This window comes from Lethenteron reissneri, chromosome 47, assembly GCF_015708825.2.
Source record: "Lethenteron reissneri isolate LAM-NWPU_2019-01 chromosome 47, ASM1570882v1, whole genome shotgun sequence".
NCBI lineage: Eukaryota > Metazoa > Chordata > Hyperoartia > Petromyzontiformes > Petromyzontidae > Lethenteron > Lethenteron reissneri.
This window is the reverse complement of record NC_083825.1, coordinates 11922826-11944139: the sequence shown is the minus strand read 5'-3', so window position 1 is coordinate 11944139 and position 21314 is coordinate 11922826. Positions and strand designations below refer to the sequence as shown.

At 54.4% G+C, this 21314-nt stretch overlaps 2 protein-coding genes across 3 annotated transcripts in view; both read right to left on the bottom strand.

Annotated features, from left to right (window-relative positions):
• LOC133354439 (glyoxylate reductase/hydroxypyruvate reductase-like) overlaps positions 1-8248 on the bottom strand; it is a 28103-nt gene extending 19855 nt beyond the window's left edge. The window contains exons 1-2 of the mRNA XM_061571259.1: positions 7786-8248; positions 746-876 (exon numbers count right to left, since the gene is read on the bottom strand). Of these exons, the coding sequence (XP_061427243.1) occupies positions 746-876; positions 7786-7988 (334 nt within the window). The 5' untranslated portion in view covers positions 7989-8248. The remainder of the gene's footprint in view (positions 1-745; positions 877-7785) is intronic.
• A 4521-nt stretch (positions 8249-12769) lies between these two features.
• On the bottom strand, positions 12770-21314 carry LOC133354473 (stomatin-like protein 1). 2 transcript variants are annotated; one of them, XM_061571326.1, is made up of 8 exons: positions 21143-21314; positions 20359-20501; positions 18959-19074; positions 18163-18312; positions 17433-17636; positions 15886-16117; positions 14719-14913; positions 12770-14062 (listed from the first exon to the last, which is right to left on the bottom strand). In XM_061571326.1, exons 2-8 carry the CDS (start codon positions 20462-20464, stop codon positions 13854-13856), a joined length of 1212 nt encoding a protein of 403 aa, XP_061427310.1. In that variant the 5' UTR covers positions 20465-20501; positions 21143-21314; the 3' UTR covers positions 12770-13853. The 2 variants fall into 2 exon arrangements, with proteins under 2 accessions (XP_061427310.1, XP_061427309.1); XM_061571325.1 differs by lacking the exons at positions 20359-20501; positions 21143-21314 and having other exon boundaries at positions 18804-19483.

The window sequence follows — 21314 nt, the reverse complement described above, 5'->3', positions numbered from 1 at the left end:
CGCATGTATGTTGAACTTTTTTAGCACCGTACACTAGCCAATCGGAGGTGCGGGAGAACGACAACAAACTAAACACAAACAAGCAGTTCTAAAGAAATACATTTTCAATCTAGATTTTAAAGTGCATAGCTACAATGGCTTCCTAATATCGGAAGGAAAAATGTTCCAGGCGGCCGCAAAAGTGCATCTGAAAGTGCACGATGTAATAACCGTCTTTGTTCGATGGTGAGCCATTTATCAATGTACTTTTAAATCTAGATTGCAAACTCATCTCTTTAGAACGGCTTTGTGTCTAGTTTGTTGTCCTTCCCCCCGCACCTAAGATGAGCACGGTTGCCTATGTAAGGTGCGAAAGAAGTTCAACATACAAACACGGCAATTCGATTTGAAATAAAACTATAAACAAAAACTATTTCTATTTTAGCAGGTAAGGCCCACCGAGCTACATAGATCATTGTCAGAAGCGACCTGGTCAGAAAGGAAAGCTCAACGAAGTGGCTTATTGCGTGGAAATGTATAGCAGCCAAAGACTCTAAACGCACAATGTTGATTCGAAATGTGGAGGAAAAAAACGGACGACCTGGAGAAAAATCCACGTGACCACGGGGAGAACACGCAAACTCCAAATATAGAAGTGTCAGGGTCAGGATAGAACCCACGACCTCCTGTATACCAGGTGAGGTAGTTAACATCTCCTAGCCACCGTGGCGCCCCAATCTCCGTGGGGGGGGCGGTGCTGTGTTACCGGCGGCGTCCAGCACGGCGGCGTCGACGCGGTCGGTGAGCAGGCAGTAGAGGCCGTGGATTCCTGGCACCCGGCGGAGGAGCTCCTCCTGCGGGATCTGGTCGTCGCTGTCCCACTGCTGCACCTCGCACCTGCCGGGCAACACCGCGGGCCCAGTTCCAGTACATTTCAGACACTTGAATGGTGTGGGCAATCATTGACATAATCAGATATACTCTTTGGTTCTTTCGGTAAAGTCACGAAAGAACCAAAGAGTATGGATTCCTGCAGTCACGAAAGCTTCAAATCAAGAATAATCAGATATAATGTTATTATTTATCCCGGGTCGATGTCCGGTAGTCAGCTGATATCCTTCATGCTGCTTAGTGTGCATCATTGCTCAGATTGAAAGAGATCGATCAACACAAGCACCGTGTTAAGATTGCTGTCTTTCTCCCATATATATAAAACCTCGATATCTACATATATGTTGAAAGAAAAAGATGTGTAAGAGGAAGTAGCAGTGCATCGAGCGAATTCAGATGCACATATTGTGCCCACCTGGAACGCTCTTCCTTCCGATATTAGGAAGCCAATGGAGTTATGCACTTTTAAATCATCTAGATTGAAACCTCATTTCTTTAGAACTGATTTTTGTGTTTAGTTTGTTGTCTTTTCCCCGCACCTCCGATTAGCAATTTGCTTGGGCATAGTATACAAACCAAATTATACTGATTCTGAAAAAAAAAGCAGTTTGCGGGACAACACTGAAAATGTGCGCACAGACAAGTTCCTGAATCCACTTGCTGTAGCCACCACCTCTTGGCCACCTCGCAGCCCAGTGGGTTTGTGAGTTTCACTATTTTGCCCGATCCAATGCAGCAGCAACTTCTGCTCTAACGCCTCTATGTGGCAGCACGCACGGTCGAGAAAAAACTGCAAAATCGGTGATGTGTGTAGCAGGGTGTCTCATGGGCATGTTCATGGGTAGCAGACAAAACCACGTATGGGAAATAAAGACAGCCTTAGGGACCGGGATCACGGATAATATTAGGAAGACGAGTACAGCTAGGGATTGACTTAAGAGGTTACGAATAAGGTTAGAAATATTGATAAGGTTAATTTAAGGTTGGATTTATGGATGTTGCTGTAGAGATAAGCTTGGGGTACAGTTTAAAGTTGATTTGGTTTAACTGTTGAGAGTGCAATAGACCACAAAATAGAGTCGCATTTGCCAGCGCGATCTGGGCCACAATGACAGGAGCAGACACAAAGAAAATAACGTGCAGCAACGAAGCAAAAAGTAACTGGAACAAAAACAACCGTGTCACACGAGAAATCCAAAACACTGCACGCACGCCCACACAATCATTGCCAAATAATAAACGTCCTGCAGTGCAAGGCGGCTCAGGAAGATTATTCTCAGGGTGATGACAGAACAATAACGAATTAAGTTACAAAAGCATCAAACAGATATAAGGGTGACCATTGTGCCCGTCTGGAAAGAGGCAACGATACATTTCAAATGCAATTACAAGTGAAGTGATTGTAAAAAACCGAGAGTTTAGCGTCAAATTTGCGATTCAGATGGAAGGACATCTGCCTCCCGTTTGTGACAAAAGGCAATGAATGATTAGAGCCAGGGCTTGAGTCATGGATAGGGCTTAGAATACAATTAGCAACAGTGTTATTATGGCTTGGGTTGGGGGAAGCTGTCGTGCGCTAGCATCTCGGGATGTTCAACAGGGCTGGCTGCTACCGAGTGGTGGCTGCAAGCGCCGCTATTTCAGAGCAATCGCCACAAGCACCGGCGACATCCACGCCGCCACGGCAGCTGCTGTCACGCATCTCCTGACATGATGCTTGACACTGCAGGGCTGGTGGCCACCACGTGCGCATACCGTGTGAACCCATGCGGTTTAACCCGTATTCTTGTACAGGGAAATTGAGTTCAGGTCCAAACGGCGTACAGCCGTTTCAATACGGGGACAAAAAAAGATGTGTTTTCGTCTATTTGTTTGTGTTTCTCTCCTTGTGATGGGACTTTGTAGGATGAACGTTGAGATGTATCAGGGCAAGTGGTGACCAATGAGGTCTGAATTGCTCTGTTATAAGGTAGGGCACTGACAAGGGGTTGGCAGGTGTGCGTGTGTGCGTGCGTGTATATATATATTCACCTTAATTCTCAGGATTATGAGCCGCTCCTCCCTGGCCCTAATTACCCATCAATTTGCGACACTTTGCAGTCGAGTGTGGTACTTTGCGGTAACTGCTCTGTATTTGACGGTAATTTAGGGTCGGGGAATTTGCGTTGGTAGTTGTGCGGTTCTCCGCGAGACTTTGCTGTAACTCGCGAGGGGCCGACACGCGGGAAAGTAAGACGCACCCCAAGCGCGTGCCGCCTATGAATTGTATGTCAATAGTTACGCAAAATCTGGTCACACACACGCACTATCAACAAACACACACGCACTATCAACAAACACACACACACACGCACTATCAACAAACACACACACACACGCACTATCAACAAACACACACACGCACTATCAACAAACAAACACACATACATTATGATGAAGCTTGTTGTAATTACTGGCGAAACGTCGTACAGATTGTAAATGTTGTTGCTTTGTTCTCCAAAACACCGGTGTGCTGTACTAGTAATGAATTGGCACGTTCTGTTTACGTGACAAACCTTACTAGTTGGCTGTGTCGGGTGGTGGCGGGTTTAACGACACATTTATATATTTACGCGATTTAACCCCAAAAAAAACCCCGTATCATGGGCATTAGGAACACACACATACCAGATGGCTGTACATTATTCTATAATACGCACTCCCCAACTCGTACTTTAAATAACTGAAGGGGTGGTGGGGGGGTGCTTATTATAATCTGAAAAACACGGTACGGTCAATCGTGGTGGTGTCCATCCCGCGTGTTTGTGTGTGTGGGCTCGGCGTGTGTGCCTGGCAAAACAATCCCCTAACCTCCTCGTTGGTGATGGACGGTAACGCTGTGGTGAGCAGTGCCATGGGGGGCAAATTTTGATTGGCCAGTCCCCTCATGGCGTTTGTAACCACCACAGGGGCCAAAGGGGGCTCTGGATGGGTGTGAGGGGCTGGTAACCCCTCCACCTTCAATAAATTACCACAAAACCACGAAATAAAACTCGTATTAAGCTTGTGCCGGAGGCCCCCGGGGGACAGACGTCTATGACGTCTCCTGGCCAAACCCCATTTGGCGGAGCCAGGAGATTTAATCCTTACCCTCGGGGCTTCTCCAGAAACAGCAAAAAACCACTGCGGGTGGCCAGGTGGAATGTTCGAATGCTCACTGTGGAGGAGAGGCTGCCACTCCTCTGTCGGGAGCCGGATCGGTACCGCCAGGATCTCTGTGGTATTCAGGAGGTCCGGTGGACTGGCTCTGGCTCTTGCCACCATGAGAGATGGACAGTCCTCTACTTGGGGCAGGAGACTGCCAAACAACATGGAGTGGCTCTTCTTCTGAACAAAAGAATGAAGGGGACGTGGGAGCATGGCGGTGAGGTGTGGGAAGCTGTAAGCCCCAGGCTACTTTGGGCTTGCCTTCCCATCAACCAGAGGCGAGGAGTGGTGGTCATGGTTACTTATGCCCCCACCGAAGACGAACATCCGTGGAGGAATGCAGGCAAGGCTGATGAGTCAGATGCCTTCTATGACCTCCTGTCACAGGTGCTAGCTAAAGTGGCCCCTCGGGTAAGAGTCATCTTGTTGGGTGACTTTAATGCCCGAGATGGGCATGATGCTGGCACCTGGTCTGGAGTGATTGGAAGGCATGGGCCAGATCAGCTCAACAACAACGGTAAGGAGGCTGCTAGACTTTTGTGCAGCCCATGGGCTTGTAATTACCAACACGCTGTTCCGGCATCGGTGCATCCACACAACATAATGGATGCATGCCGGGTCCAAGCAAGAACATCTGCTGGATTACATAGTGACGGAACAGCGGATGTGGGCCCATGTCCTTGACACCAGGACCTACCATAGAGCTGATCTGCCCACTGACCATCGACTTGTCATCTGTAAGATATGCCTGCCATTCTTCCACTCCGTTTGTGGGTGTACACCCAGGATCCAATTCAAACCCATAGTGGCCTGGTCTCAGCTAGCTGATGAAAGTTGCAAACGAGAAATTAATCATCCCTTACGGCTGGGGTTGGCATCGTCCCCCATTCCTCCTGATGTCGAGGGGAAATGGGCGAGGTTTAGGACTGTGATTCATGTAGCTGCACGGTCCAGACCTCCCCAGAGACCCTGGCTGACAGAGGAGGTGTTCAGGCTGGCTGAGAAAAACCGACAGGCCCACTCTCATCGTCTACAGCATCCCATGTCAGAGAATGAGGAGGCTTACCGCAACCTTCGCTCAGAGGTGCGGAGAGCCATGAGGCGCTGCAAGGATGGATGGTGGTCACGGATTGCTGAGATGGAGTCTGCCTCAATGGCCCACGATCACAAATCGTTCTTTAACTCCATCAAAAAAGTAACTTGCAGCACCACACCTATTGCCATCATTAGGGGAAAGAATGGTGATCTAATCTCTGACCCCCAGGAACAGGTTTGCAGATTTGTTGAGCATTTCTGTGAGGTCCTGGGGGAGAGGACATCTCTCAGCCTGCAAAAAATCGTGGGACAAAGTGGGGATGATCCTGCTGAGGCTGTCGTGCCTCAAATATTGGAAGAAGTCACCCCTTGTGAGTGGCTTGCTGATGTGCCATCTGTTGAGGAAGTAGTAAAGGCGATCCAGAGTCTGAGAGCAGGAAAGGCACTGGGCAGAGATGATCTCCCAAGCGAAATGCTGAGGGGTTGTGCACAGACTGCCCTACATGACATCATAACAGCTGGACCACTGGACAGGTTCCGCAGGATTAGAAAGATGCCCTGGTGGTCCCCCTCTTTAAGAAGGGGGACCACATAGACTGTAACAACTACAGGGGCATTTCACTCCTCAGTGTGCCGGGAAAGGTCCTAGCTAGGAATATTCAACATCGCCTTGCCAGGCACACTTAGGTTTCGGGAAAGGGCGGTCCTGCACAGATGCCATATTTTCCGTCCGTCTGCTACAGCAGAGGTATAGGGAATTCCAACAAGACCTACATCTCTGCTTTATTGACCTGGTCAAGGCCTATGATATCATCAGTACGCCTGGGCTCCGGGTTGTTCTTCGTGCTTTCGGAGTCCCTGACTCTCTGCTCATGATCATTAAGGACCTTCATAATGGTGAGTGAGCCCGGGTAAAACTACGTGGCCGGGAGTCGGAGTCATTCCCTGTACACCTTGGGGTGAGACAGGGATGTCCTCTGGCTCCGACATTATTTAACATCCATTTTGACCACGTAGTTCGTGAAGCCTTCGATGGCTGTACCGGAGGAATTTCCATCTGGTACAGATACAATGGGAGGTTGATCGATGCCTGGGTGCGGTCAAGGGATGGCTCCCTATTGGTTAACCATGTTATGTATGCCGATGATCTGGTAATTGCTGCTTAGAGGAGGAGGCGCTGCTGCTGAACCTGCAGCGTACCACGAAGAGGAGGGGCCTTACCATAAGAACCACCAAAACTAAGCACCTGCCTGGGAATGTTGTACCATTTGACACTCCACACCCACAACTCCCAATTGGTGATGGGGCAGTTGTGGAAAGAGTGGAAAGTCTCCCATACCTGGGCACTGTGGGCAGTGTGCTCATGACCGGCTCCAGTTTGACAGCAGAGATCTCACTCTGAATCAGTCGAGCGGCATTATCTTTTCATCGGTTGTGTAACGCTGTGAGGAAGCTTCAGGTCTTCTCGGCCACCGTCATTACATCCCTTCTCTATGCTTGTGAAACGTGGACCCCCCTAATGGAACATCTTAGCCGGTAGAAACATTTAGGCTGTCCTGCCTAGATCCATCCTGGGTTTAACCAGGCTGGATTGTGTGAGGAGCTCACAAATCCTTGAAAGATCTGGGCAAAGTCCCATCGGTGAGCTCCTCCGGCAGGCAAGGCTGCGTTGGCCTGGTCATGTAGCCCGCATGCCCAGCCACCGCATGCCTAAACAGCTTTTGTTCGGGCTAGAGAAGAGATGGAGTGATGTGGTACAGGAGGACGTGGAGCTGAGTGGACTTGCCTATGACTGGTACCAGCGGTGTCAAGATCGGCCTCTGTGGAGGAGGCTCGTGAAGGACGCTACTGGGCAGTTGGAGGCAGTCGCCCTCCAACAACAACGGAGGGCGGAGGAGCGACGCTCACAACAACGAGCGGAGCACCGGGTGGCTAAAGCACAGCAAGTTAGCACAGTAGGGGGCACAGGTGGTGCATCGGCTACTCATCTCAGTCTACCCGTGGCACCTGCTGGATCTGCCCCGTGACCTGCTACCAACGGGCGTTCGACACTTCACGTGGCCTCAACGTGCACCTAGCCTGGCACAAGCGCCGTGGTGACGTCACCGCCACTTAGTGCCGAATAGCAGTTGTTGTGTGTGGGCGCTCGGCGTGTATGTGTAGGATCAGTGTGTGTGGGATCACTGTGTGTACAGTGTGTGTGCAGTGTGTGCGGTGTGTGTACAGTGTGTGTGTACAGTGTGTGTGTACAGTGTGTGTCTCGCTGTGTACAGTGTGTGTGTACAGTGTGTGCGGTGTGTGTACAGTGTGTGTACAGTGTGTGTGTGCTGTGTGTGTACAGTGTGTGTGTCTCACTGTGTGTGTACAGTGTGTGTGGACTCAGTGTGGCTGTGCCCCCCACTCACTGTGTGTCTCACTGTGTACAGTGTGTGTGTACAGAGTGTGTGTACAGTGTGTGTGTCTCACTGTGTACAGTGTGTGTGTACAGTGTGTGTCTCACTGTATACAGTGTCTGTACAGAGTGTGTGTACAGTGTGTGTCTCACTGTGTACAGTGTGTGTGTACAGAGTGTGTGTGTGTGTCTCACTGTGTACAGTGTGTGTACAGAGTGTGTGTACAGTGTGTGTGTGTCTCACTGTGTACAGTGTGTGTACAGTGTGTGTGTACAGTGTGTGTGGCTGTGCCCCCACTCACTGTCCGCTCGCCTCCAGGGCCCCGACTCCGGAGTCGGGGACTCTGCGGGTCAGCAGAACCCTCCAGGGCCCCGGCCCCGCTCCGCGCCGGGTCGCCTCAGCGCTCGCCATTGCGAGGAGCTTCGACCAGGCGGGTCGCACGCCTCGACACAGCAGAGGCACCAGCGGTAGTCGATGCAGCAGCAGCGGCAGCGGTGCAGGCATCCGCCGTGAGTCTCTCCCCCACCACGACCACCACCAGCTGCACCGCCTCCCCGCACGCCACCAGCAGCAGCAGCGAGAGAGAGCGGCTCAATTCAACAACACCAAACACAAAAAGCAGTGCTATGGGTACGGCGTAATGAGTCGTGCAATTATAACTGTGATGGCAACGGCAGATATTAGTCGTGAAGTAAGCGTTCTAATATAGCCGCTGCCCCAAAACGTGGTACCTTTAAAATGACAGATTTTATAAACGCGAAACAAAAATTGCGCCGCGACGCTTGCCGTAGTCGGCTCTACGGGTCGCCTCGATGGCCAAGAAACGCGAAGATGGAAAACGCGTTTTGTTAAGTGCGCAGGCGCGCGTGATCACCCACGTGGACGTCCACATGGGTGATCACGTGAGCACCCACGTGGACACCCACGTTGACGTCCACGTGGCAGCTGCGACGGAGCGACGCGATCGGACACCCGACGCGATCGCCCCGATCGGAGATTTTTCCAACGTGTGCCTGGCGTCAACCGGTGTCAAGATCGGCCTCCATGGAGGAGGCTCGTGATGGAAGCTGCTGCTACTGGGAAGTTGGAGGCAGTTGTGGGGACCGACATCCACCCCACCGCCCTCGCCAGGCAGGTGGGGCGCGAAATCCGCCCCTTCCGCTCACTCCTCCACCGCGTCGACCGGCTCTCGCCGGGCCCCCGCCGACCAAACGAGCGGAACCCCCGAGCTCGCGCCCGCTCTGAGAGACATATTCACACTGCTGGCTCACGGCCGCACGGTGTTACCCCACACACCCGCGCACACCGCAGCTATCGTTAACACAGGCGCGCGAACGCCCTCGCGCGATTATTTACTAACACACCACAGCCAACGCTAACGCGGCGCACAGCGATACGCCCACACCCGCGAGCGATTACCTCACGGCGCGCCCGTGTCGCGGCTCCGCAGTCGCTCTACACACAAATCACAGACACCACACCGATGCTCTGTGCTATCTTTTATTCGCGGCACAAATACACACTCCCTGGGGGAATATTTCGCGAGAAGAGCCGAGCCTACTGCTGCCTAAGTGCTCAGTCACTCACACGTCCTACCAGGTACCTCGAAGCCGTACTCATGGCGTCACACGGGCGCTGTGAGAGTCGGAGGGAGAAGGACGAGAGAAAACTTTACCTATCACTGCCTCGTAGCAGCACTCGCTGGCATCACACGGATGCTGCGAGCGGCTCGAGGAGGCAGGGCGGCAGGGAGTGGGCCTTGGCGGCCCAGAGGTTGAAGACAAGAGTCCGAAAATCATCCCGGGATACTCTTTTTATTCCCTTAACTTCAAAGGGCCGGGGTGACGTCGTACCGCGCGGCCAATCGTAAGCCTACCTGTGGTTACCGCCCCCTGTTACCGTGTCCTCCGTGGAGTGCCGCCGTGGCGGCGCCGGCCTTCCCTTGTCCCTCATTGTCTGGAAGGGCGCCCAGCTGTCGAACACACAGCCTGCGAGTGTGTATTCAGTATGAAGGTCGAGATGGGGAGGGGGCAGTGGCGCTGCGATTCTTCTGACCTCATGGTCTGCTCTTCTTGCTTAATATTCCATCCTCAGTCCCTCCTGATGTCGTGAATAACTCATTGCGGCTGGTCCAGTGAACCTTTTCTTTTTGCGCCCATACAATTTTACGCCAACTAAGGGCACCACAATGTGATCTGTCCTGCGAGGGTCGGCCAATCTCCTGGCGCCAGGAAACCGTGGGACTATCCTCCTGGGGAGCCTTCGGATGAAAACCCGTTGTGCCAGGCAATCCCCCGCCAGGACACTACGTGTGTGCGCTGCATGTTGGGTGCTCAGTGTGTGTGCTCGGCGTGGGGCCAGGCGGGAGTCGCAAACCTGGCAGAGTTGCTCCGCGACCGTGGCACCACACAGTCGCCCTCCAGCAACAACGGAGGGCAGAGGAGTGACGCTCGCAACAATGAGCGGAGCAAGCACTGGGCAGATAAAATGCGGCAAGGTGGCACAGTGGAGGGTGCAGCTGGGTGTGTCTACCGGTCATCTCAGCCAACCTAAGGTACCTGGGCCTGTTCCGAGACCTCCAGTCAGCGAGCCTTCGACACTTCACGTGGCCTCAAAGTGCACCTGGCCTGGCAAAGGTGCCGTGGTGACGTCACCGTCACTAAGTGGCGAATGGTGGGGATTGGTATTGGCAGTTAACCGAAGGGGTGGGTCTTTGCCCATATATCAGAATCGGAATATTAACACTGCAGGAGGAATCCGATTAGCTATAAAGCTCTTTTTCCACAGTCCATTCGGTGAGGAGGGTAAGAACGTTACAAAAACAAACAATACAATGATAGGAGTGCAAAGTACAAGGGTAAACAAATCACTCAAACATATACAAATAAAACGACAACATCCCCATCCCACCCAGACAAAGCCCGCCGGACTCTTGTGGAAAGTGAATCGCGGATAATTGTTTCGATTCCGCTCAGTCAATCCGGCGCCCAGCTCAAAGTCGATTGGACAGCCATCTTTAAGATGTCCGATTTCGATCATAAATGTAATTCCGCGGTTCACAGGGTGCATACAAAACAACAGTATTGATGTCCGATTTTATTATATGGAGATCTGCGAACCGCAAAAAATTGATTCAAGATAAAATCGGACATTCTCAACTTTGAGCTGGGAGTCGGATCGATTGATCGGAATTGATACAATTACAGTTAATTTCGAGTCACAATCCGCAACGACTTGATGTGGGGGACATGTGGTCGGTGATTTGGTCGGGTGTGCGATTGTGTAGCTCCATTGCAGCGCCACGCGGACTCGAGGGAACACGTTTCGTGACCTCGCTTTAAAAGCAACAACCGTAAGTTGTGACATTTTGACTATTGTCCGCATGAAGTGCTCGCATACCTGTCAACCCCTTATCAGTGCTCTATCTTATTACATACCAATTCAGATGTTCATCCTACAAAGTCCCATCACAAGGGAGAAACACAAATGTTATTTTTTTTAACGGCTGTAGACCGCATGGACCTAAAAACTCAATTTCCCTGTACAACGCTAGCGCCATCTCCTGCATTATTGTGGAGTTACATTTACATACTGTCATGCAGTACTATGGATTCTATCTGGGGGAAAGGTTAATGGGCAGATCTATTATGGAAACCTCTGGAACATTCCCGAAGATTCCTAGAGGGGCGTGGCCAGAAGCGGGGCTTAGCCTCGGAGAAGGGAATATAAGCCGGAGGCACAGCAACGTTAGTGGTCGGTGTTTGAAGATCGAAGAGGAGCTCCCCGCCGCTGCTGCCCCGCCATCTCCACCTGCCACGTGGCGGCTCGACCTCCAGCCGCTCAAGCCGCTCCCCAGTGCGCCATCAGCCGGCGGTGCAGTGGAGAACGGGGAGAGCGCCACGTGGCGCGCCATCAGCCGGCAGTGTGATGGAGAGCGCCACGTGGCGCGCCATCAGCCGGCAGTGTGATGGAGAGCGCCACGTGGCGCGCCATCAGCCGGCAGTGTGATGGAGAGCGCCACGTGGCACGCCATCAGCCGGCGGTGCAGTGGAGAACGGGGAGAGCGCCACGTGGCGCGCCATCAGCCGGCAGTGTGATGGAGAGCGCCACGTGGCGCGCCATCAGCCGGCGGTGCAGTGGAGAACGGGGAGAGCGCCACGTGGCGCGCCATCAGCCGGCAGTGTGATGGAGAGCGCCACGTGGCGCGGGGCAGCGCAACCACGAGAACGGGTCGGTATCCGCGGAACGAGAGGAGTGGCTGTACCGAAGTCTAACTAAATTTCCTGAAGTACTTACCGTGTCGAAGACACTTATGACACGGGTAAACCGTATGGGTTAACACGGTTTGTGCTCGTGCTGGTCATGGCGGGTTGGTGGAGGCTTCTGTAAGGGTGCAGCAGCCAATACGATGATGCTCTGCCCACGTTGTTGTCTGTTGTCATAGGTCTTTACATGTTCTTGGTTCTCACCTCTCTCTCGTGTCCGGCTGGATGAATTTTTTTTTCCTCGGCAGCGGTGATTAATAACTCCGGCAAGGGCATTGCTTAGAATCTGGACTCGACAGAACACCACACTTGGCGCTCGACAGAGGCAACCCAAATATGACCGCGACTGATGGTAATGCCCAATATTTACCTTGGGATGTTTGGCCGATTCCACAAATGGCTTCGTGCTGGAGGAAACCAAAAACAACCCCGGAGAAAACCCAGCGGCGCACACCGGCATGTAGGAATCAAAGTTCCGCTCAGGTAGAGGCACTACATGAGTACACGCACATGACATCACTATGTGTGGTTGTGGGAATGACGTCACGGCCGGGCCGGGGAGCCTGGAGGCCGTCGGTCAGTGCCACGGGGATCGTGCGAGGCCGCGGCACTCTGTATGAACCCGGCCGGACACGTGACCGAATCTAGGTGGGGGCCCTGGGGGGACCTTGGAGGTCACGTGGCCAGAAGCAGAGCCTTCTCGAGGGTTCTCGAAGGTGGGCGTGGCCTGGGTGTGGCCTGGCCACGCCGAGGCGCATATAAGCGGCCTCCGCACGAGGTGCGGGGCTGCTCGGGTCCGGGATGAATACGCCTCATGAAGAGTGAAGCCAAGCGTCAAGTCAGTGTGGCCAAGCAGTAGCCCTCCTGGCTTAGCCACGCCAGTCGACATCAGAGTGTCAGTGTTAGCGAGAATAGGTCGGTGGTCACCACCCTATGTGTAGTGTAATTACTCATTGCCTTCCCATAACAGTGTGTGGCGCCTCCATTTCACTCATAACTAGAGTAATTAGCAGACGCATGCATTTTTGACATGGAATAATTTATGGAACGTTTGATTTAAAAAACAGTAACAGATAATTTGACTGCCATGAGCATTTTTGATTTCAAGATGCACGCGATGCCCTGGGTGAGAAAGACAGCCCTCGGACCAAAGTCTCGCGGTCGAGGGACACGGCATTAAACTTCGCACAGAAAAATATCAAAAGACGAGCTTTAAATAAAAATATTTTAAAAACTCCACGCGAAGGCTCGTTGCTGAAGTTGTAACGCACGCGCTTAAGTGCAGATGTACGCAAACATTACCACTGCGGAACAAAAATTTACAAACGAACCCCCCGCCCATGGAGAAATAAATAGAGTTAAACACGCAACACCCGGGACGGCGATGGCCGTGGCCCAGCGGTGGTGCCGTCGAACCTCCATCGCAGCGGTTCGAGGCGAGCGGCCGTCCTGGTTAACACTGCAGCGTGCGTTATTGAAGGGAAATGCTACGCGCTGCCTGCTTCACAGTCGACGTTAAAGATCCCGCGTTGTCATTCATGACAGAGTGGGAGGCCACGCGTGCCGACGTCGCCGTCCAAATTTGCCGAATTGTGAAGATTACGTTCACCTTCATTTGGGAAAAACCCACATCGCTATGTCCCTCCCTGCTGGCGGACTCTACTCGTCTGCGAGAAGGCGCCACCACCATAGCCTTTGCACGATAACGATAGCGTAAATATAAAATACACCACAATAATTCAAGGAAGATGCAATCAAAACAGCTCTCGTGTCGGATCCGAAACCAAGCGGAAGACTCCGCAACTCTCACCAGACGGACGAGCGCGTACGGGGGGGCCTGGGAACGAACGAGAGCCGTCGTGAACCAAGGCGGTGAGCGGCTTGCATGCGGCGCGGTGATGTCACGTGAGAGTGTCTACAGGTGAGTGTCTACGGCTGACTGTGTCTACAGGTGAGTCTACTGCATGGCCCCAGGTGGTGGTGGCCCCAGCTGGAAATGGCCTGGGTGGGGGTGGCCCAACCTGGGGCTGGCAACCGGGTGGGGGTGGCCCTGGGTGGGGGTGGCCCTGGGTGGGGTGGCCCAGCTGGGGGTGTTCCCGGGTGGCTAGAGGTGGCAGGCCGCCTTGGCCACCTCCTCGAGGCGCGTGGCGGCTCCCAGGTCTCCGCTGATGCGGAGTCGCCCGCTCATGTAGGCGGTGAGCGGACGCAGCTGCCCGCTCATCACGGCCACCAGGTCGTGCTCCGTCATCTCCAGCACCGCGTCTGGAGGCTGGGCCGCCGCGGGGGGGGGCCCTCGTCCCACGGCCCCCGATCCTGGCACCGACCGCACGGCGATGAGCGAGGCGAACAAAGGCCGTAAAGCCACAGATCGCGCCGGACTCGGCTCGCCATAAAAACGATAAAGATTCCCCATGTAGCCCATGCAAGCTGTTGGGGCAAGTGCTGTTAGCGAGCACCTATGAAGGCTGACGCGGCGCAAGAGGGGGTGGGTGGCCGGCATCGCGCCCGTGGCAATGTTCACACGCCGCACCAGGTACTCATTTAAGGCTGAGTCGACCTATGGGAGGTTCAGTACCGGTTCAGATAATCGTCACTTGTGTTGGACCTGAGCAGGAATCTAACTTGGGTCACCAGGTTCGTAGTACGGCGTGTTAACCACTGCGCCACCGCTCCCCCACACACATTGAGTGCAATTCTGGCGAAGCTGGAATGGCTATCCGCACGCCGATGGTGCGGTGCAGGACGGTTCTCACGACCAACAATCTCGTTGCCCAACTTGGCTGAGAATTGTTCCTCAACTCGCCTATGTGAGCTGCCACACGAGAATGGGCGGCGCGTCGTTAAACGTTTGCCTGCGCCGGGTGGTGGAGGGTCTTCACGACACAACCTTGGTCGGATCCCCTTGTCGCGCGACCTACAAATCAATTGTGAATGAAACCGCCCGGCGCCGACGAACGCGCCGCTCTCACCGGTCTTGAGGTCCAGGTGGTAGGTCCGGCAGGAGCCGTCACGACACTGCACGTCGAACCGGTAGACGGCGCCCACCCTCTCCACCAGCGACTCGCACAGGAGGGGCCCGACGGCCGCCAGCAGCGCGTCGTCACCGTTGTCGCCCCCCTCCCCTCCCTCCTGCACCGCGGACCTCGCCGCCTGCAGCGAGCATCCTGCGGCACAGGGGAGTGGGCAGCGTTCACGCCAGGGCCGGGCAGACCCGTCGCTCCCAACGCAGCCCCGACGGTCACCACGCAACCCCGGCACCGCGCCGAGCCAAAGCGTTCATTCCGGAACAGAACCCTCACAGCCGTAGACGCCCCGCAGCACTAAAGTGCCTCGTGCCGAGGACTAAAACCCCGGCGGGTTCTCAGCCGTTTTCTGCCGATGCCCCAAACACCCGGAATTCCACCGATTGTAAAACACCCTTGTGGTTCATCTACCATCTGTCGACGAACCTCACCTGCAGTTGTATTTGACATCGTACTCCCTTGTCTCTTTGCATTCCAGAGCGATCCTCGGCAAAATCCCCGCCAAAGTCTCCCACCACTATTACCCGTCTCGTGCAGCCAAGATGCTCGTAGCGATGGATAGCGGTCGCTCGTGGTGGACTCGTGTTGCCGCGGACCGCGTGCAATGAAGTTGCAGGCCGTGGCTGGGCCACGGGCCGCAGGTTCCCCAGCCCTCGTCTGAATCTAAAGTTGCCACCTACAGCCATCTTGAGATACACACACAGAGAGCTGGCTTTTTACTTTTACTACGTTACATTCCGCTTGTTTTACCCCGGGAGAGCCTCATCGAGTCTCAAAACTCTTTTTGGGGAGGGTCTTGCCAAGTTTTTTTGCAGTAAGGGGCGATGTTGCTACTGCTCTGTAAACCCAATTGAGTAATTTTCAGGGACATTTTCAGCATTGGGATGTTTCAGGCCGATACTGGTTACATTGTGGGGTTTTTTGTTTTTGCAATGGGAGGAAACTGGGGAACCGGGAAACCCGTGCACGCCTTGCGGAAAGGCACCAGAGTCGGGTATCGAACGCAGACGCTTCTTGCTGCGAGGCACGAGCGCGATGATTTCTGCGTACTTTTACTTGCGATTATGGACAGCCCTCAGCCAAGAGAAAGAATCGAGCGACTTTGTTGCTCACCGGCGTCGCGCCCTGCCGCCTGCCGGTCGCTCATTGCCATCACGCCGCCCAGGATGGTTTGCACCGGCCCGGCCAGCGCTCCCCACGCCTCGGGAGTGAGGCCCGGCACGCACGGCGGCAGCAGCGGCGCAGAGAGGCCGGTCGCGCCCGGCGAGCACAGCACGGCCTCCAGCGCCAGCTCCACGCGCTCCACCTCCAGGCCCCACGGCTCCGTCACCTTGGTCACCTCCAGCTGCGTGCGGGCCGCACAGAGGGGGCGGGCCAGGTCAGCCGGAGTCGCGCGGAGACTCGGGGGAGGGGGGGCAGGACGCGCATGAGTTTCCCCCGCAACGCACCCGGCGCACCACATCCAGTACACATCTTGCTATGGCTGTGGCTACTACTAGTCACTATCCTATTGTATATGTTGTATATACTATTGTGTATACAGGTTGTCCTCGCTTTAAGTGGGTTCGGTTTGTGCGATTTCTTTGCTATGTGGCTATACGGTCGGAAGCTGGACATGTGTGCTGTGTGTACTGCATGTGCTGTGTCTGTACTGCGTGTGTGTGTACTGTGTCTGTACTGCGTGTGTGTTTACTGCGTGTGTGTTTACTGTGTGTGTGTACTGCGTGTGTGTGTACTGCGTGTGTGTGTGTACTGTATGTAATGTGTCTGTACTGCGTGTGTGTACTGCGTGTGTGTGTGTACTGTGTGTGTGTACTGTGTGTGCTGTGTGTGCTGTGTGTACTGCATGTACTGTGTCTGTACTAAGTGTGTGTGTGTACTGTGTGTGTGTGTACTGTGTGTGTGTGTCTGTACTGCGTGTGTGTGTGTACTGTGTGTGTACTGTGTGTGTGTGTGTACTGTGTGTACTGAATGTACTGTGTCTGTACTGCATGTGTGTGTGTACTGTGTGTGTACTGTGTGTGTGTACTGTGTGTGTACTGCGTGTGTACTGTGTCTGTACTGCGTGTGTGTGTACTGTGTGTGTGTACTGCGTGTGTGTGTGTACTGTGTGTGTGTACTGCGTGTGTGTGTATACTGTGTGTGTGTATACTGTGTGTGTGTGTACTGTGTGTGTGTGTACTGTGTGTGTGTGTACTGTGTGCGCTACTCGGCAGGAAGCTGTCTCGAGTGTTCGCTGGCTGTTGCAGAGGTTCGCGGTTCGAATCATGCAGACAGCCCTGGTTATTCCTGCGGGTGTATTAACTACAAAAATAAGCGCCGTCTGTCTCACTGGATGTTATAGATCCCATGACACCAATCGAAACAATAAGTCCATTGTGTCGGAGTCATGCTCAAAAAATTCAAACATTTAACTGAATTGGGATTAGACGTGGCAATCATCGCCCCCTACTGGCAGACTATTGCCCGCTTGCAGCCCGTTGCCGAGTCACCTTGTGCCCCGTAGGCACAGCTGCCACTGGGGGTACCCTTTCGTACGTGTTGACATGAGAGGTGATGCGAGTCGAGCGCTCCGACACGCCCTGGCATCACAGAGCTCGCCGTCGCGATCAGGACGAAGCCCTAACCCGGGCCGCGTCGTGCCCACGCCGCCGTCTCACCGCGAGCTCGTCGGCCATCTTGGCGCTCTCGCTCTGCAGCTCGTGCAGCGAGTGGCGGGGCAGCAGCGAGGCGAGCGCCGTGTGCGCCGCGCTGCGCGAGGAGCGGTTCACGTCCTGCGCCGCGGTGAGCAGCAGCACGGGGCAGTGCACGCGCACGCGCACGTCGGCGCCCACCGACACCAGCGCGCCGTCCCGTGTCATCGCCTGCGCCGGGTCATGAGGAGGGAGAGCGGAGAGGGAGAGGACTGGCGGTTGGCTCAGAGGGGAACCATCACAGCATGAGTTTCGTGTTGAGTTTGTTAACCAGGTGGGAAGTCAAGAGACAAAGGGAGCCCAGTGACTAACCTGGGTCACCAAATGACAAAAGCAATGATCCAATAAAATAAAGTACCAACTTGAAAATAGAAAACAGGGCAAAAACAACCGTGTCAAAGAATCAGTTGAAAGCAGCGCAGAAACTTAAACAAGGTTACATAAATCGGGTGGGAAACAAATACAAAAAACGAAAATAAAGCTGTGCTGTAGCACGCAACGGCAGTAAGGCCCGACGCCCATCCACACGCCTTGCGTGCGTGTCACGTGACCGCACATTGCCTGCCAAACCTCTAACAACCGACAAGTCGTGCGACTCCGGCCTGCACCTAGCAACCGCATCAGCGACGAGCTTGGCCGAGCGGTCGTTGGGCCCGCCGCAGCGGCGGGGACGGGGACCGGGCGAGGAGCGACGCACCCTACAAGGAGGAACGTTGAACGCGCGCGGGCGCGTGTCCACGCGGCGCCAGCGGTCGATGCAGGGCAGCACGAGCGTGACGCCGGGGCCCAGCGGCGCGCGCAGCCTCCCCAGGCGGAACACCACGATGCGCTCGTGCAGCGGCACAACCTGCGGCCGGGGGCGGGAGGGGCGGAGGTCACGGTCGAGTGGCCGTCCGGCTCGGCGGAGTCTTAAGAGAGGCCCCCCCGTACGCGGCGAGGCCTTTGTGGTTTTTGTAGCGAGGTCTTCTTGGGCAACCTTTCCGTAGATTGGGGCGGTTCGTCTCTCGCAACGCAATTTGACTCTACAGTTTTGTTCGTATTGGATCAATTTACCAGTCACCGTGGGGACCTTGTACAAAGAGACGGAAGCCCAGAGGCACTGCGCCAACGCTTTCAAACTCAGCTGGAAAGATAAAAAAAAACAAAAGAGTGTACACGTGCACGTGTGTACATGTACATCCCTTTTGTCAATCAACTGTCACATTAACGCCTCCCTATGCGGCGCGAATCGTGGGGGTTATTCAACCAGACTTCACGATAATGGTCGGTGCGGGTTCGTCATGGTGAGGTGCTAATAAGTGGGAGCATACGAGTAGAGTACAATGGATTTTTCTGCACCGTCCTCTGCCGTCCACGATCCCCGCAGCCCCTACGGCAACCTGTTTGCGCGTGGCGGTGACCCATCGGAGCGCTATCCAGCCTCAACCCTGCATGGCTTCCGAGACCCGACGGTGGGGAGCGCCGCGGGCGCTCGTGACGCCGGGACGTGGTACCTTGAGGCAGAACCACACGGACAGCGGGAAGGTGAGCAGCACGAAGACGAACGTCAGGGACGTGATGACCAGCGAGCAGAACCACGACAGCCATGACTCGACGGACTCGGCCTCATCTGAGCACAAGACATACGCAGCGTCGACACACGCACACGGGACTCCATGCCAGGGAGAGGTGCTCGCGTCGCGAGTGCGTGTACATGAGCAGCCCTGCTGTCAATCTGCTGCAGCACCCGGGCCTCCACTTGCCGTCCGGGTCACGGGGATTGTTGAAGGGTCACAGGGATTTACTAATAGGGTTTTTCCCCTTTTTTCTGGCAACAAAACTGACACCTTTTGCAAGGAATCATGCTTACATTAACCACAATACTTGCAGTCAAATGCAAACAAAAAACAATACTCTGATAATTTATGCATTGTCTTTGAAACTGATTGGTCCACACCAGAGACAGCTTTCTTTAGAGCCTCGTCTCATATGGTGTTCGACCAGATGACGCCAAAAGGCGCACAGTTCAAAGACAACGTACTATCAGAGTAATGAGAGCTCGGGTTGAGCAGCTACATCATGGGACCTCCTTTGCCAGTACTAAAATATACTAATAGGGTTTTTCCCCTTTTTTTTCTGGCGGAGATCCCATGATGTAGCTGCTCACCCCGAGCTCTCATTACTCTGGTAGTGCATTGTCTTTGAACTGTGCGACTTTTGGCGTCATCTGGTCGAACACCATATGAGACGAGGCTCTAAAGAAAGCTGTCTCTGGTGTGGACCAATCAGTTTCAAAGACAATGCATAAATTATCAGAGTATTGTTTTTTGTTTGCATTTGACTGCAAGTAATGTGGTTAATGTAAGCATGATTCCTTGCAAAAGGTGTCAGTTTTGTTGCCAGAAAAAAGGGGAAAACCCCTATTAGTATATTTTGGTACTGGCAAAGGAGGTCCCATGATGGTCACGGGGATTGTTGAAGGGGCCCGAGTCCTGCTGTTGGTGGGGATTTATATCGAAAGTCACAGTGACTTTTCTTGTGGAGGAAACTGCACGTGGATGTTTGGACAATGTCACGAATCGTTGAGAGTTTTGGCTTCAAGTGGAAGAAGACCGGATGGTCCGGAGAAAGCCCAGCACCGCTCCGCTGTGTACACGAGGGGAGCGATCCGGCACTGCCGTGTCCTGGCCGCACCTCGCAGCCCCGCGCCTACAACACCTGGCAAGCCTTGGTGCTCGGATCCCTTTACAAATGGTGGCCACCCCACACATCAACAGTATTCACGTAGACGATGCGACGCTATTTTTACACGTTTGCATTTCGCGTGAATTTTAGATTCATTATTTTTTGCCTGCCGACCTGGTCGGGCTGAGCGTGAAACTCCGCCTGCCTATCCGCTGATTCCCTGCAATACCGAAGTCGTCGTCCTGGCTGAGGCCGCCGCTGCCCTTGGTGGGGTCCGGGCTGCTGTAGGTGAACACGGACTGGAAGGACAGCGCCTGGTACTTGGCACCGGCCATGACGCCTCGGGTCGCACCTCCGATTAGCACGTGTGGGCTGCGTACGGTGCGAAAGAAGTTCAGCATAGACACACACACGCGGGTCACGTGGCCTGTCCCTGCAGTGAGAGGAGACCCAGGCAGGACAAGTCAAGCCGTCGTCGCCCGATGGGAAGCAATTGTTATTTTACAACCATCTGGCGATGTGGCTGCTGCTGCTTAAGAAGAAAAGACGTTTCGGGCCATGGCCCTTCTTCACAGCACATAGGAGAGAGAGGCCACAGCAGTTGCCAGCGTCCCGTCTCTATATTTCTACGCGCTGCGTGAGTTTACACTTAGCACCGCCAGTCCACTGCTGGATGACGGCCTCCCCACGCAGTGCGGGTCCGCGAGGGGGTTGACAGGCCATGCTTCACCAGACCGCTCACTGCGCGCGTCGGTGAAGGCGCAGGAGCCATACAAGTGCAGCACAACACTGATTGCTGCTGCTGCTGCATCGCCCTCTGCTGGCCGCCACGTGGCCCCGTCTCAATGAAGCTCCGTACGCAGCCCCGTCAACAACAACAACCACCACCAGGAGACAAAGGCACACTCATTGACCTACATAGGCCGAGTTCAATCATCTCTGCCTGCACCCGGCAGCGCTACAGATGGGTGGGTACGGCGCGGTACAGATGGGCAGGGCGTGCGCGCTCCTACCTCCTTGTCTGGCCAGCGAGGAAGAGTAGGCCAAGTCAAACGCGCTTCAGCAGAGACAGTGGTTGGGGGGGGGGGTCTCTTTAGCGGCCACTCGTGGGGGCCCTTGCGCCAGCAGTGGCGGCGGGAGCGAGAAGCACTTGCAGGGCTGCGCCTTTGGCTTCCGTTCGCTTCC

Bases quoted from the DNA above. Each gene is read 5' to 3' on its own strand.
- LOC133354473 (XM_061571325.1), bottom strand. From the start codon at position 19,052: ATGGCTGTCGTGGTTCTGCTCGCTGGTCATCACGTCCCTGACGTTCGT. The intron at 18,313-18,803 runs GTGCAGAAAAAT...CCCCGGCCGCAG, and splicing joins ATCGTGGACGGCAGAGGACG to GTTGTGCCGCTGCACGAGCG. The intron at 17,637-18,162 runs GTGCGTCGCTCC...GACCCGGCGCAG, and splicing joins TCAACGTTCCTCCTTGTAGG to GCGATGACACGGGACGGCGC.